At 46.1% G+C, this 17,271-nt stretch overlaps 1 protein-coding gene across 14 annotated transcripts in view; it reads left to right on the top strand.

The window, feature by feature from the left end:
• Positions 1 to 17,271, top strand: part of ABLIM1 (actin binding LIM protein 1) — a 296,293-nt gene that overhangs the window by 134,637 nt on the left and 144,385 nt on the right. For 13 of the 14 annotated variants that reach the window (XM_064595307.1, XM_045878918.3, XM_045878917.3 and 10 more), the window contains exon 2: positions 13,771 to 13,905. In XM_064595307.1, the coding sequence (XP_064451377.1) occupies positions 13,771 to 13,905 (135 nt within the window). Of the gene's footprint in view, positions 1 to 3,785; positions 3,808 to 13,770; positions 13,906 to 17,271 lie in introns of those variants that run through there. The other variant, XM_064595306.1, reaches the window with a different exon arrangement.

Below are 17,271 nucleotides of genomic sequence, written 5' to 3'. Positions count from 1 at the left end.
GCGTGCCAAGCTACTCCAGGACCACACGAGTGGCTGGCTTCCCGTGGCCAGTAATTCCTACTGTCCGGTGATAGAACTTCACCGAGGAATTCTTCCGGCTGGGTTCGTGATGCCCACGTCGCCTGGGCAAGCAAGCTGACGACTCCACTTCGTCTCTCTGCTGTGCAATGAAACGAGATGTCTGATAATGACTTGGTGCCGGAACGTGTAGACCTACCTGGTAAAAGCATGGTTCCAAAGTGCTTCGGGCTGGAAGCTGCATGTGTTCAGGATTCTCACGGGAGGAAGCAGGCCACCCACCAGCAGGTGCCTGCCCACTTCTCCGCATCATCATGTCATGCCCCGGGGACTCTGTAGTTAGCATTTCCGAGGTTCTGGTGCCACCCTCGCTCCTCCGCACAGGGCAGCTCAACTGGAAATTGTGCTTTGTTGTGTGGTTCCCAATCAGAGAGAAACTTAGCCAGATTTGATCTGAGACTGGGCCGTCAGTAAGCTCATGCCTTCAGCTTTTGTTTGTTTTCTGAGTCAGAGACTTAGGCAAGCGTTGTTTCGTATGTCATTCGTTGAGTTTATTGACATCATCAGAATTACCTAATGGATAGACACTATCGTGAACCCAAGATCTTCAGCCCGCTCGCAGTTTCCCTGGAGGCTGTTGCTAAGAAAGAAAACCAGACTCGTGTTCAATGAATGCATGTATTGAACACACATTTATGGAGCACAGACCTGGTGCCGGGACTGGGTGAGACCCTGGGGATATACAGAGAGAAACAGAATGTTTAGATTGTGAATATAAAGAAAGTAAACAGAGATGGGTGGTGCAAAAGCAGGGAGACTGCCGTTCCTTAGATGCGCTGGGCAAAGTGCTCCGAGAGATGGCATGTAAGCTGCTTTCGGGTGAGACCAGAAGGAGTGGCAGCCGGCCTAGCCAATGGCTGGGGGATGAGCCTTTCGGGGAAGGGAGGAGGGCACGTGGAGATCCTGGAGCCAAGGGAACTGGAGCCTGGAGGCTGGAGGGAGAGCTCCTGGGAACACTGGAGAGGCAGTCAGGGGGGATCCTGGGTTGTGCAAGGAAAGTGCTTGGAGGGATGTGCTCGAATTTTGTCCTAAACGATCATTCTGGTTGCTGTGTGGCAAAGCGATCAAACGGGTGAGTCCCAAGCCCACACTGTTTGAAGATACAGACTCCCTGCGTTCCTCCTGACTGCTCTGTAAACACCCCCTAACACCCAGCTTGGTGAGGGGATCAGTCGCTTCTAGGCATGTCCCATTGTTTCTAATCTTCTGACAAATCTCTGGGGCCGACACTGGAGTTGACGTACCTCTAGGTAAGTGGTGATCGTGAAAGCTCCTACGTAAGCCATGAATGGAGTCTTGATGGTGTCTTGATCAAAAAAAATTTTTTTTCTTTTTTATGGTCTCTTTCCCAGGAAGGCAGCAGAGATGAAAGGATAATGAGGGCATTTTTTAGGGTGAGGATGTGCTGGTGAAAAACCAATATATACCTTAGTGGGGAGGATTTTATGCGTTAATAAGGTGCGAGGCATGGGGAGGTTTTGGGTGGTTCCTGTCTCCTTGTGTGTATATGGTTGTTCCCTTTGATTGCTGAGCAAACATTGAAAAGCTGAGACTAACAGACACTAGTCAAACCTGCTGGTTAAAATCTATAGAGACAAAATAGATTGGTGGTTGCCAAGGACTGAATAGGGGAAGGATCGAGGAGTGGCTGCTAATGGGCATGAGGTTTCTTTTGGGGGTGATGAAAATGTTCCAAAATTAGATTGTGATGATGATCACACAACTCTGTGAAAATACCCAGTCACTGAACTGTACACTTTAAATAGGTAAATTGCATGATATATGAATTTAATAAAGCTATTAAAATAAAACCTGTTTACAGCCCAGTGGGATAAGCTGGAATGGTACACTGAAAGTCATAAGGTTCATTGGATGAATCGACCATTCACTGGGTAGTGCCCAGCAGAAAAGCAGGTGTCTGTTGCCAGTGGTCTCAGAAGACAACACAACTGGAAATTCAACATATTTGAGTTTGAGGTAGAGCACATGGGTATTTATGATCAAAGACCTTAAACTGTGTCCCACCATATTCCTGTACTGAAGCACCATGGAAACAGTAATGGCTTCCATTTCTCGAACACTCACTCGGGCTGTTGGGAAAGGTGCTGAGCACTTTACATGCATTAACTCATGTATCCTCCCAAGTATCAAGGTAGGATTTATCCCCATTTTACAGAAGAGGAAATTGAGGCTTAGGGAAGAATGGTAACTTGTTTCAAAATCACGGAGCTTAAGAGGGGTGCAGCCAGGATTCGCACCAAGTCTGTCTGACCGGAACACACAGTGACTGGCTCACCACTGGGGGTGACCCCTCCCCGCACACCATCATGTGAGAGCAGAGGGCTCCCAATTTGCCTACATGGTGAGCTGAGAAATAGTACTCTCTCAGCTCCTCAGAGATAAGCTAGACTATACTCTGGTTCTGTCACTCCTTTCAAGACCTCCACCTGGGTGGGGGCAGGGGGATAAGGAAGTTTAAAGTTTGTTCCTCAGCCCGTCCTTGGAGGAGGCACAAGGGCAAACCTCTTCCACTGTCTTCTGTTCTGTGATGCCCTTCACTTCCTCTGTGTTTCAACTAAACCAGATTTCCTGATGGTCCCCAAACACACCCCATCCCACCCTTCATTGTCTAAGAGGCCGTCCCCTTCCTTCCCATTCATTTAAGTCCTACCCTTCCTTTGAGGTACAGCTGAAAGGGTCCTTCCTTCTCAAAGCCTTTTTTCTGGTTTCTCTTTCCCCATTTTACAGTTTTCTTCTGGCATGTGATCTGTTCTCTACCTTGTATTCATATTCATTCATTCTCATTCACTTTCTCTGTCTCCGTCTCTCCACCTTCCCTCCACCTCCCTCTATCTACCCAACTAAACGGTAAGCTCTGTGAGGGCAGGACCTGGGGTGTAAGGGAATGTCAAGGGAGAAACTCTGCCCCTTTCCCCTTCTGTTGCTCTTGTCCACAAAGAGACAGCTGTCGTTTCAGAAGACAACAGCTGACTTACCATCACCCCCCACCAGATGTGTCCTGGGCTCTCCCCCGCTTCAGGCCCTCAGGGCTCAGGGTGCCCCAGCTCTCTGAACTATCCTCCCTGTCACCCTTTCACCTGCAGCCCACCCCCTAGGGTCAAATCCCACTCTCTCCTCCCTAGAGGAACTTTCTCTACCCCTTTGTCCCAGCTTACTGTTTGCTTCCCTCTTCAGAAGTCCTCCCATAGTGTCTGTGCCTGTCCTATATTCTTCACCTCCCAGGAAAGATCCTGAGTGGTTTTCTCTCTGTGTTGATCAACTCCCCAGGTAGGGTTTCCTGTGGGCTGTGCACATCCCTGGGATGCCCCCCTTCAGAGGCAGGGACGGCATGGCTAGTCTGTCTCTGGAGTCCCCATAGAGCCCGAATGACACGGCATGCGCAGCGGCACTCACTTGGTCAGTATTTGTTCACTCTGTTGATAAGAAATTGCATCCCAAGGACTGGAAGGATGCATTTAGTTTTCATGGAGGCATATTTTTAATGGCTCTCTGTTCCCTCTCCCCCAATCCCATGTTGGATTTCAAACATATTTTTTCTTTCCCAGTGATGGACTTCACTAAATCTAAATGTTCTTGAACTTCAAGAGATAATCTCTTCTCTCGCACTCAGGCAGATGAACCCCTGAAGTTAAATAAGAGAATGGTCAAACCGCCCAGAGTTGTGCCGGCACCTGGATGACTAGGAGAACGCCTGGCCAGGTGACAAGTGTAGGTTATGATGCATGTTTGCCTTTTCTTGCAAAGGTAGCAGGCGAAGCCATGTCCTACGGAAAGCTTGAACGGACCAGAACCTCAGCCCTGGGAGGAGCTCACGTACCGAGAGAGGAGTGCTAGCAGTTGTAAAATCATGCCTGATTCTGCATGTTGGATGCTGGGAACTCAAACTCTTTGTTTTTGTCTCCCCACGGGGCGTGCAGACACCAGAGAGATCCAGGGGAAGGCGAGTTGGTGTGTTTCTTCACAGAGCAGGAGTGGGAGTGCCTTTTTCAAATTCTTATTTCTGAAATTCAGAATTTTCCTGAACTAAGAGGCTCATTTTGCTGTTTACTAGTGTTGTAACCTCAGCTCACTGGTGTGCTGGTGAACGCTTAACAGCAGTCTGGGAGGGGAACGGGGGAAGGCCCTGAGGTGTAAAGTCTGCCAGTTTCCATGGCGTCAGTGTCACCCCCACCAACACCCCCCATGGCCTATTTTAAAGGACTAAGGCGGAGTCACTGGCCGCACAGTCGGGCCGGGCTGTGCAGAGTGGGCTCTCCACAGCAAGAGCCCGCTCCAGCTCCCCGCTCGTGGGGCAAGTCCCTTAGCATCTCTGAAGCTCAGTTTTCATAGTTGTAGGGTGAGGATAATTTGAAGTTGATGGGATCAAGGGAGATATTGTATTTGAACACCTTTTATAAATTGTGAAGTACCATACCCATATTCATCATTTTCCTTAGTTTGTCTAAAATGATATTTTTAAACTAGTTGGTATTTCCCAGAGTGTCCTGAGCAGTGGGTAGAAGCTGCCAAAAAGAAAAGGCAAAGACAGCCGGGAGCTTCCGGTGTTGTTACCAGACTTGGGTGTGTACCTCACAAGGACACTTTGACCTATGTCTTGGTTCTTTCTTTTTTTAACCCCTCTAAGGTGTCTGGATTTGGAACTGGGGGGTAGAAGACAGTATTGGCACCATGCCTAAGCTGAACCCTGTCCCAGGACCTTAGGCCCAGATGCTAATAGACGGTGATCTTATCTCTAAACTTGCATTCCCAAAATGGCTCCAGGGGGACCTGGTCCCTCCCAGTCTTGAGCAGCCTATAAAGATGTGGTGTTCTGACAGCAGGGTTCAGACTGAAGCCACTGCCCAGTTGCTTGACTTGATCCATTTCTAAATGGAATTTCTAGCGCAGGGACAATGTGAGATCCCTGGATGACCTTAAAAGGCTCTGTCAGATCTTAGAAGGGATTTCTGTTACACATGAGACATGCCTGCTCATACAGGTTAGTGACCGTCCCTGCTGACATGGGCCTCTGTGTCACCTGGGAGATGGGACCTGCATTCTTAGTCTCTCTTTACCAAAGGACATGGCAGGAAAGCCGGCCTGGGAGTCAGGGAGCCTACCTCCTAATCCGAAGTCCTTTCTGATTCCTGTGAGGGAGAGGAGCTGGGACTCTAAGCAAATGACTGTGGTCCAAAGTAAAATTACTGACTCTGTCAGAGAAGGACTAGGAGAGGTCACAGAAGGGTGTGCCTCAATGAGTCATCTCAGCCCGGGGTGTGTCTCGGGAGTCACTCTTGAGAAGGAGGAACCAAGTTGGTTTTACATCCCTTTCCAAGACTGACCTTCCTATAGAGAAGGCAGGTGCAACACATCAGGGCAAAAGCGTCATGTAATTTACAAGGAGGAAATTTCCTGGCCGAATTATTATAATCCTAGGACTTCTTTGCCTTGTGAGAATCAGATTAACCAGATTTGCGCCTGGGCTGTTTCTATAATCAGGAGCCCAGCTGACCGACTGCTGACAGTGCCTTTTATGTTTAGAGGAAGAGCGAAGACCTGTTGCACGGCCTCAGAAAGGCAAATCAAGTACCGGGACATCTTACAAGTGGAAAGTGGCAGAGCAGCTAGAATATAGCCGTCCTGCTGCCCGCACCCCCCCCCCGCCACCTGCTGGGAGTGTATGTGCCAAGGCAGCCCTGCGCTTTGTGCCACGTAATAATCCTGATTAACAAACTAACATGGTATAAAAAAATTAGGTCGTGGAAGCCAATTAAAGAGAAAGATCATTTTGGACAACTAATGAAGGGGTTGCAATGTGTAGCTTCGAGTAACTACCACTTGCCACAGTAGGAAATGGACTTTTAGGTAAACTACAAATTAAGCATTCTATGCATTCATTTAAACTCCGGAGTTTCTTGTTTCCCTGGCTAATACCAGTGCCGTTTTCTAGCACAAAGAAGGGGAGTAGGAGGTGGAGGGAAGCTGGAGCAGGGAGAAATCGTCTTTGTGATGTGTGTTTACAAGCAAATGGGAACTAAGGGAGTAGAAGCCTAGAAAAGATTCTAGGTGATCCACCAGTTTCTGAAATGTAGGCTCCCAGGAGAACAGGATTCCCACCTTGAAGCAGAAACCAACCTTACCGGCAGAATATCATTTCGTGATTGCAAATCCAGATGGATCCTAACCAGAGACCAATCCAGGCCTGTGCTCGGGGTGGAGGCTGCAGGGAGGGCAGACTCCTGAGGGCAGACTGTGTTTCCTCCCTGGATCACCCTTACCCTGGGAGTGTTCTTTTCCCAGAAATTGCTGCAGCCTGGAATAATTTCCTTTTATATGTGAAGCGCTATTTCCCATCTGCTTATTTACTAGCAGGTGTTACCTTTGGGATTACGATGCAGCTGGGTGTTCAGTGCTTCTGAGCTGTGTAATCAGATTTTAGCGAGTACATCACACTAGATTGATTTCCTTCTGTGCTGGGTAAGACTTTCCTGTGGAAATCCCCTACACAGTGCTTCAGAGCATGGGCTTTGAAGTCAGACTATGTCTTAGCTGTGTGATCTTGAACAAGGGATCCAGTTCAGCTATGGTGCTCTCCTTAGCACTACAGGATAATAGGACAGCGCCCCCATAAGGCATTTGTGAGAATTATCTGCGGTCACGGGTATTAATTGGTTATCTTAATGCCTGGAACATAGTCAGTGTTCAATAAATTGTACCTACTATAATAATAGAATGGTGCTAGAGAGTTATTTACTGAGATGCCGTAAGTTCAGAATTCTGTGGCTTCATGTGGGGTATTGGGTGGTAACCATATTTTCCCCTGATCCAGAAATTGAGCTGAGAAGCACAGAGATAACAACTCAGATTATTCGATGTGTGAAATCAGACGTATGCCAGAAATTTGGAGGAATTAACCATTGCATAGGGCCAGCGTTGATACATTGTGAGACAAAAGCAAAGCCCAAAACAAGAGAAAATCAAATGCTGGGTGACAGTACAGGTTATTTAGTGCAGAAGGATGTGTGGGAGAATGAAATATTTGAACAATATAGCCCAGAGTGAAAGCTTCAGAGAAGAGCCAGGAGCTAGGCTGGGCCCCATGGGTCAGGTTGGATTTGGGCAGGTGGGAAAAGAAGAAACCATTCCAGGTGAGGCACAGAGCTGTGTGTGGAGGCTCTGGGGACGCTGAAGATCATAGATCAGGGAGTGGCCAGAAGGCCCAACCAAAGGGGTGTTTGTATATTTACATAGACAAATAATAGAGTATTTTAATGTGCATTCTTTGGGGTTGGACTGCCTGAGTTCAAAACCACTTAGCACAGTGCTAAGTACTCGGCAAATGTAGCTCCTTCTTAGATATCTAAATAGCTAGTGTGGACCGTGTCATTGAAGATCCCTGCAGCTAGACAGACAACTCTAGACTTGATGGGTTGGGACTGAGAGAGCTATTGGAAGTTCTTTTTGTTTTTACGTTAATAAACTTTATTTGGGGTGGGGGGGCTGGGTGGCTCAGTCGTTAAGCGTCTGCCTTCGGCTCAGGTCATGATCCCGGGGTCCTGGGATCGAGCCCCGCGTCGGGCTCCCTGCTCGGCGGGAAGCCTGCTTCTCCCTCTCCCTTTCCCCTGCTTGTGTTCCCTCTCTCGCTGTGTCTCTTTCTGTCAAATAAATAAATAAAATCTTTAAAAAAAATAAATTTTATTTTTTTTAGAACAGTTTTAGATTTATAGAAAATTTGAGAAGTTCGTACAGGGAATTTCCATATACTTGACAATTTCCCACATTAGTAACATCTTCCATTAATATAAAACTTCTGTTATAATTAATGAACCAATATTGATGCAGTATTAACTAAAGTCAATACTTTATTCGTATTTCCTTAGTTTTTGTCTGATATCCTTTTTCTGTTCTGGGATATCATCAGGACACCACATTACGTTTAGCTACCATGTCATCTCAGGCTCTTTATAGCTATGACAAGAGGACTTTCCTCCTTGTTTTCGGTGACCTTGACAATTTTGAAGAGTCCTGGGCAGGTTTTTGTAGAATGTCCCTCAATTTGGGAGGTTTCTCATGATTAGGCTAGGATTATGGGGATTTTTGGAAGGAAGATCACAGAGGCAAAATGCCAGTTTTGTCCACATCATCTCAGCGTGGCCATCACTGTTGATGTTGACCTTGAGCACCAGTTTGGGGTAGTGCTCATCAGATTTGCCCACTGTTAAGTCACTCTTTTTCCCCCTGTCCATACTGTCCTCTTCAGAAGAAGCGACCAAGAACAGCCCACACTTAGGGAATGGGGACTTACATGCCACCTCTTCGAGTGGACTACTCTTTGCGGGTTGCATTGGAGAAGAAGGAGCCAGGGAGTAGGAAACTCTCCACACTCTGGGAAAAAGGAGTTGAGGGCAGGATTCATGTCCCGAAAGAAGGGGGGAGCTCAGTTATGTGACAGTGGGCAGAATGTAGTGGGAGAGGAAAAGAGGGCGGAATCAAGGATGACGGCAAGGTTCCAAGCGGCAGTGATTAGGGGATTGTCTGAGTGTAGACAGCACTGCATGCATTGGCTGCCAACTCCATTTCTTGGCTGTGTCACCTTGGAGGAGTCACTTTATTCCTCTGAGTCTCCATTTGCCCGTTGTTACCTGGGGTTGACGGTCCCTGTTCTTCCTGCCTCCTGGGTCTCTGAGAGTGAAATGAGAAAAAGCAGTTGTGAGCACTTGGAAAACCATCAGGCACAAAGCACTGCAGTTTTGAAGGCTGGCTAAGGGAGTGCTGGGGTCTTTGGGAGAGGAGGAGGATCTGACTATCTCAGATAACCGGGGGCAAGTTATAACTCACACTGCATACTCTGTCATGGGTTTGTGATGGTTACCTGCTAAGGAGATTTTTGCTTTCTCAGATGTTCTGTTCCTAGGGGTCTAGTTCCGTGGTCTGTTGGGCAAGATGAGGCTGGTTCTGGATTGGAAGGAAGGGCTTTGCCTAATCTTTGTGATGTTCTTACTGCTTGTAGTGGCCCCTGCTTGGGGGCGCTGAAGGTTTCTGGGATTTCCTTACTGATCTCAGTCCCCCAGTCTTATCACCTGTCCTACTTCGTAGGCATTTCAAAAGTAATGCATCCAAAATGGCGCTTTTGACTGCCATCCTTGACTGTAGTTTCAGAGATGGGACTGGCCTTGCTTGCCTGTGACAGTGTGAAACTTTCCAGCTTGCAGTGGGCTGCTTATCTGAGTAGTTGGAATCCCTCCAAACTGGATATTACAAGGTGGAGGAATCCCTTTACCTTTCTGGGCAAATGGACTTCTAGCTCTTCATATATATTTCCTCAGTATTCAGAAAGTATGCAACCATGCTTTTGGGATTTCATTGTACTACTCTTATTTTAGCAATGAATTGTTGAGCCATGAAAGGTTTTGAGCTTGTCTATGCAAGTTTCAGGGCAAATCACTGACTACTTGGTACAGTAGAAAGAGTCAGGAAGCCTGACTGTTAAATGTACGTCTGCCAATAACTTGCTAGTAACTTGGGGCAAGGAATGTAGGCTCTTCACCCCTCAGTCTCCCTATCAGTAGAGTAAGTGGGTACCACCCAGGCTTTGAAAGATGGAGCAGTTGTGCAAAAATTAGCAACAGAGCTAGCTGGCAATAAGAGGAGTGTGGAATTTACTCTCACAGCCGCATTGTAACTGACTCAGCATATTTCAAAAATGTAAAATTGAGCCAATGAACATACATTTGGTATTAACCAAACTGCCAAATGCACTATGTAAAATGAACCTCTTTATTAATCTTTAAAAAGGAAAGAGATTCTTTTGTTGACACTGTTGAGATGAAATGAGCGCTCTCGTTTGGTCTTTGGATTCTGTCAATTCTTTAATAAGAAAAGCCCATTCCAGGGCACCTAGGTGGCTCAGTCGGTTAAGGCTCAGGTCATGATCCCAGGGTCCTGGGATCAAATACTGCATCAGGCTCCTTTGCTCAGCAGGGAGCCTGCTTCTCCCTCTGCCTCTCCCCACTCCTCCCCCTGCTTGTGTGCACGCTCTTCTCTCTCTCTGACAAATAAATAAATAATATCTTAAAAAAAAAAAAAAAGCCCATTCCTGCACAAGGGGGTGGTTCTGATACATGTTTTCCTGGGCTGATGTATGATGGAGAGTCAAGTAAACGCAAGAGAGGCTCTGCTCATCTCTGGGTGAGAACAAAGGTCACCTCAGGGCATGGAGGACTTCGGAGTGTAATATATATTTCCAAAGGGAAATGCTTGCAAAATGCAAATGCTGATCCCAATTCTGACCTTTGCGACTGGTGCCAGTTGAGACAAAGAGAAAAGCCAAGAAGTGAAATGATATTTTCCTTCCCTCATCATTACTCAGCATGGCTTACTTGCTTAGCTATAAAGAATTCAAGTGTCAAGAGAAACTGCAGTGCAGTTTTCTGATTCAAAAAATGCATTCTTCCTTCTGGCCAAGAGGTCCACTGTGCGCCAATATTGTTTCTGAAGAGGACAGCCTTGTGGATTGCTTCCTTCACTCTAACGTTCCTATAACTTGCGTATCCATACTGTTTGATTTTTAAAGGAAAATAGTTCTTAAACTATCGTATGCATAGGAATCATCTAAGGAGAGCACCTGGGTGGCTCAGTCGGTTAAGCGTCTGCCTTTAGCTCTGGTCATGATCCCAGGGTCCTGGGATCAAGCCCCACATTGGGCTCCCTGCTCAGCGGGGAGTCTGCTTCTGCCCCTCCCTCCGCCCCTTCCCCCTGCCCGTTCTTGATCTCTCTCTCTCACTCTGCACTCTCTCTCTCTCAAATAAATAAATAAAATCTTTAAAAAAAAAAAGAATCATCTGGGGAGCTTACGAAAATGATAGAACCCTGACTCCCACCCCGAGTTCAGTGGGGCTGAGGAATCAGCATTTTTAATCTATGGCACGGGGGTTCTGATTCAGGGGATCAACAGAGCTACTTGGAGGAGTATCGCGCTGGGTGCCAAGACCACGAGAGATACTTTATCACACACATGGTGTGTGTTCCCTTCGTCAGTCGTCCTAGCTGTTGCTTTTAGAACTACACTGGAGCTTGGCTCAATCAATTATTGCTTGACTTAGAACAATTTGTGATTGAGACAAATAGCATGGGAGAAGCCTAAGTTTGGGAGTCAGAAAGACCTGGGTGTAGATCTCCAAGCTTCTACTTATCATTCCTTGGGTAGGTTGCTCAAGAACTTTTTCTATTTACTTACCTGTCAAGTGGGAATAATATTACCCACATCACCAAGAGGGGGAGGTGGTGGTGAGGAGGGGATAGAATGACTTACAGGTAAGCACTTAGCACCATGCCTGGCATTTAGTAGTGGCTCAATAAATACCACTTTCCTCCATTCTCACAGGCAGCAGGAATTAACTTAAAAAAAAAAAATAGAAAAGAAACTCATATTCTCCTCCAGCACTTAAAGCAGATATTGTAAAGATAAACTTTTTTTTCTAAAGATTTATTTATTGGGGCACCTGGGTGGCTCAGATAGTTGAGCGTCTGCCTTCAGCTCAGGTCATGATCCCGGGGTCCTGGGATCGAGTTCCACGTTGGGCTCCCTGCTCGCAGGGAGCCTGCTTCTCCCTCTCTCTCTGCTGCTCCCCCTGCTTGTGCTCTTTCACTCTCTCTCTCTCAAATAAATAAAATCTTTAAAAATAAAGACTTATTTATTTGAGAGAGAGAGCACACTTGCACAGGGTGGGGGGACAGAGGGAGAGAGAGAACCTTAAGCAGACTCCCTGCTGAGCGCAGAGCCCGACTCAGGGCTCCATCCCATGACCCTGAGATCATGACCTGAGCCGAAACCAAGAGTCGGATGCTTAGCTGACTGAGCCACCCAGGCGCCCCAAGAGAAACTTTTTTTTTAATGTCCAGGCAAATAGATTTGGGGCCTTGTTACACATCACTTTAAAAGTCAATGGTTTTTTAGCAGTCTTGAAAGGATGCCCTTCCTTAGTTCCTTTAGGTAATACTGACTTCTGTTTAACCTCTTCTCCGAGAGGTTAAATGAGTTGCCAAATGAAGATCAGGGGTGGCTCTCTGGTAGACGAGACAAGCCACTGGCCAGTGCATGCTACCTAACGAGTCAAGAAACATTTGCTGAGCTCCTTTGGTGCATAAATACACATTACCAAGAGAGGTCCCAGGGGGCAGGTAAGGAAATGCAGGTGGGTCACAGTGTTGGTATCTTTGGTGGACACTCCCCAGAGCCAGTGCAGAGAACCTGGATCAGGTGTGTTTAACCTGAAACCACACCTGTTCCTAGTCAAAATCTCACAAGGACCACCTTGTTTCTCAGAATTTAGCTAGTAATGGATTATTTGGACCGAGTTGTTCAGACTCTTTCCAGGTGAAACGAGAACATCACAGGGGTCTGAGAGAAACAATGCACCATTATACCTGTAGTGTCCAGCGAGCTCCTTGCTGGAACAGGCTTTCTAAATTGAGTCTCAGCATATCGCCCCACATCTCCCCCCGTCCAACCTGGTTTTACTGTTGCAGGAAAAAAAAAAAAAAAATCATCTTTGTTCTTTGTGTTGGTTGATTAATTTTAGGTTCACTGTTCTTATCCCATTTTGCGCTCATGAGGATACTTATGTAATACATTACTGTGTATCACATGGTTCCTCCTCCTGAGGACCCAAATCAGGAAAAAAAAAAAAAAATAGTACAAAGTGCCTATCTGCCTTTTCTGGCTGGAGGAATTGCAAGTTAAATGGAGAGCTTTGGTCAGCTGAAAGCCACAATGTCCTCTCCTAGCCTTGCTCAGTCTTTATAAAGGAGAGGCTGTAAATCTTACCCCTGGGGCAGGGTGGTCACAAGAACTTCCATTTTCTGAAAGCCTACCTCTGGAAACTCAAAGAATAAGGCCAGTAAGCCCCATCCTATGATTTTAGAGCCTGATCCAATCCCCTTTGTTTTATAGAAAAAGAAGCTGAGGTTCAGAGAGCTCCACATAGTTATTAGGAACTTCTTTTTTTAAAAAATTACTGCCCACATTGTGTGTATGAGGAAATGTGCACACAACACGAGGCTCATCCTAGGCCTCCAAGAGGTTAAATGAGTTGCCAAATGAAGATCAGGGGTGACTCTGGTAGACGAGACGAGCCACTGGCCAGTGCATGCTACCTAACGAGTCCAGAAACATTTGCTGAGCTCCTTTGGTGCATGAGCATTCTGCTATGTTCTGAGAAGCTGGGGGATGGAAGGAGAAGTACAAAGGGGGAGAAAAATGTGAACTTTAAGAAATTACCCCCAGCTTTGAGGAACTTACAGTCTACAGTGAGCTCCTTACTGAAAGGTGTTTCTAAACCAAAATAAAGACATATTACAAATACATATTACAAAATATTGAACCAAACAGTATCATATATTTAACAGCCCAATTACATAATCCTAGAGAAGTTTGGGAGGAAGAAAGAGGGTTGCTGGCTCTCAGAGGAGCAAGCCCAGTGTTTTCTCCACTGGACTGTTAAAGCCACAATTCTCTGATTTATTGTTTATCCTCATGATTATGGCATAGGGAAGGGGCTCAATTCATCCTTCTTGAATCAACGTGTGGCTCCTTAGATAACATAATTATGGGGCTATTTCTGTATGCCCCTCATGACCCCTTTTGTAGGAATGCTTTCTACTCACATGCATCTCTTGTTGTTTTTTTTCCAGTGGCCCACCCTCAGGACCCCCACCACCCATCGGAGAAGCCTGTCATTCACTGCCATAAATGTGGGGAGCCGTGCAAGGGTGAAGTACTTCGGGTCCAGACCAAACATTTCCACATCAAATGTTTCACCTGCAAAGGTATGCTGCCTCCAGCTTCCTGCTTTCATGGCATGTCGCCATCTGTGTTCACCTCGGGGTCCATCCCTTGAACCCCATGCCAGGCCACCAGGTGACAAGTGAATGTGCTCAGAAGCCCTGGCATCACTTTCCTTCTCTGGTTTGGGTGGGATTAGACTCAAGGGGAGGCCGATTCCCCCAAAGACCAATGGCCCATACGCCTTCGGTGTTTATTGAGGGTCCTGATCCTGGGAGGAATGAGAACAGTAAAAACAATGCAGTTTTGTGTTTTGTACTTTATATTTATTTCCCCCGAAATGAAGGACTCTCATCCCAAAGTCACCTTGTCCCAACAGCCATTATTTATAGAAGGGCTGGCAAGTTTATAAGATTAGGGTTCTGGGCACCTGGGTGGCTCAGATGGTTAAGTGTCTGCCTTCGGCTCAGGTCATGATCCCAGGGTCCTGGGATCAAGTCCCACATTCGGGCTCCCGGCTCAGCGGGGAGCCTGCTTCTCCCTCTGACCCTTGCCCCTCTCATGCTGTTTCTCTCTCGTTCTCTAAAAAATAAATAAAATCTAAAAAAAAAAAAAGATTAGGGTTCTAAGTCACTGGATGCTGTGGGGTGATTGGGGAACATGTGCGTGCACGAGCATGTGTGTGTGCATGCACGTGTGTATTCAGAAGTGAGAATTAATCAACAACACTCGGAAGGTCTCCAAGAAGCTAACGAGTTGAGATTGATTGCCATTAACAAGACTCCTTTTTGGGGTTTGTAACTGTTGGCATCCTGGCATGAAATACGCTGACCTGTTATTCTGGAGGTAGGGCGGGGCTGAGTGGGAAAAAAGAGGAAGAAGAAAGTGATTTGTGTATTTATTTGAGGAACAGGTTACTTGAGCTGAGGTCATGTGGGGAGCTCAGGCTGGGTTGAGGGATCCAGGAGGAGAGGTGGAAGGAGAGACAAGATGATGAGCCTGCTTTGTAGCTCACTCTGCCCTCTGCGTGTGTTGGGCACTCTCATCCCTGGGAACTGCATTCCTTCTCAGTGCCTTAGTTTGTGAACTCAGCATTGCCATCTTAAGCCATCCATCCCTGGCCAGGGAGGCTTTCAAGGAGATGCTACCTAGGGACCGTCAAATACATAAAAATAGGAGGGGCGGGGGCCTATCTGTTTGTTTCACTGAGGGTAAAGTCTTCTGAGAAAGAGCATTAACATATGGCTCAGGTGAGAAGACTTAAGGGGAGGGGAGGACATCAGTTTAGTTCCCATTGAGCATGACAGAAGGCTGTGATGCACATTTTATAGAAAGGGATTCTTAAGTTTTTCCACAAACCGGTAGGAGTAAGTACCAGAAATCTTGTTTTCCGACAACTCAAGTTGGCCATCAAGAAACATGAGAGTCTCATCCAGGGTCCTAACTGCTCTGCCATTCTCTGTGGCTTGAATCCTGCCCTTGCCACTAAGTCGCTCTGTGATCTCAGGCAAGTTACCTGTCTCTCGGTGGCCCCATGTCCTTATCTGGACAATAAAGAGACTAGACCATGTGATACTTAAGTCATCCCGGGTCTGAAGTTTGCTGATTCCATATACACAGAACAATGTCTGTGTATAATAGAGAACCCAGAGGCACTGAATTAGAGCCTCTTAGCATGTAAGAGAAAAAGGTTTTCTGGTTACATCCAGATTGGTTAACTTAGAGTTAGGCATTACATTCCGTTTTATTTTTTGCTCATAAATTTCCTACAACATGGCTCAAGGGGTAGATTTGGTCTGCAATAGATACGTGGTCCACAAGCAATGGGGGCCTTGCATGTATTCTGTATTTCTAATTGAAAGTACAAAGTGGGGCGCCTGGGTGGCTCAGTTGGTTAAGCGACTGCCTTCGGCTCAGGTCATGATCCTGGAGTCCCGGGATCGAGTCCCGCATCGGCCTCCCTGCTCGGCAGGGAGTCTGCTTCTCCCTCTGACCCTCTCATGCTCTATCTCATTCTCTGTCTCAAATAAATAAATAAAATCTTTAAAAAAAAAGAAAGTACAAAGTGTTAGTCTCAGATGTGGGTAGTCACTGTTCGGCACACTAAGGAATTAGAAGACATGTTTGTTTATCCCTCACGGGTGGAAGCTTCCTTGCTATTTTTCTCTTCTAATGTAAATCTAAGGACTGAATGTAAATTATTTATATTAGAACATTTTCCCATAGACTTTGTTTCATGCTATGAATGTGCTCCTGAAAAGTCAAATGTTTGTATAAATTGAATCATATTGTAGGAGCGCTTGCTATTTGTAGCAACTATTTTGAATTTAACAAAACTTTACTAAAATAAATGTCTTTTATTCCTGTTTGTTTTTTCTCACACTTAATCTATCAATATCTGTTATCTTATGTCCTTTTCTTTAATATCCAAAGAAAGTGACTTAACCTCCTCATTCCTTATACCCTGGCAAGTTCATTCCTTTTCCCCAAGATTCTAGAGTGATGTTGTCCAAGTAGAAATATGGTGCAAACCACGTATATAATTTCTATATTTTTGAATAGCTATATTAAAAAGGTATAAAGGGGTAGGTGCAATTAATTTTCATAATGTCTCTAATCTCTATATATCCAAACTATCATTTCAACATATAATTAATGTAAAAATTATTGAGATAATTTGACATTTTTTTTCATACTAGCTTAATAGCACATCTCAGGTTGGACTAGTCACATTTTAAGTACTCAAAAGCCCTTTGTAGGGGCACCTGGGTGGCTCAGTCAGTTAAGTGTCTGACCCTTGATTTGGCTCAGGTCATGATCTCGGGGTCATGAGATCAAGCCCCGCATCAGGCTCTGTGCTCAGTGGGGAGTCGGCTTAAGGTTCTCTCTCTCCCCTCTCCCTTTGCCCCTCTCCCCTCTTGTATGCTCTCTCTCTCTAAAATAATAAATCTTTTTTTTAAAAAGCCCTTGGGGGTGCCTGGGTGGCTCAGTCGTTAAACGTCTGCCTTCAGCTCAGGTCTTGATCTCAGGGTCCTGGGATCGAGCCCCGCATCAGACTTCCTGCTTGGCGGGGAGCCTGCTTCTCCCTCTCCCACTCCCCCTACTTGTGTTCCCTCTCTCACTGTGTCTCTCTTTGTCAATAAATAAAATCTTAAAAAAAATAAAAATAAAAAAATTTAAAAACCCTTTATTATAGTTAGTGGCTACAGTATGGAACAACACAGTTCTAGAGAGTCCTTGAGGTTTTGTTTTGTTTTGTTTTTTTGAAGATTTTATTTATTAGAACTTGAGTGGGGGGCAGAGGCAGAGGGAGAGGGAGAAGCAGACTCCCTGCTGAGCAAGGAGCCTGATGCGGGGCTCGATCCCAGGACCCTGAGATCATGACCTGGTTGAAGGCAGATGCTAACCAA

The sequence above is a fragment of the Mirounga angustirostris genome, unplaced genomic scaffold (assembly GCF_029215605.1).
Source record: "Mirounga angustirostris isolate CCGP_5_RB_7025 unplaced genomic scaffold, mMirAng1.0.hap1 SCAF_6, whole genome shotgun sequence".
NCBI classification, from domain to species: domain Eukaryota; kingdom Metazoa; phylum Chordata; class Mammalia; order Carnivora; family Phocidae; genus Mirounga; species Mirounga angustirostris.
The sequence above is the reverse complement of the archived record's forward strand: the minus strand, read 5'-3'. Positions and strand labels throughout refer to the sequence as shown.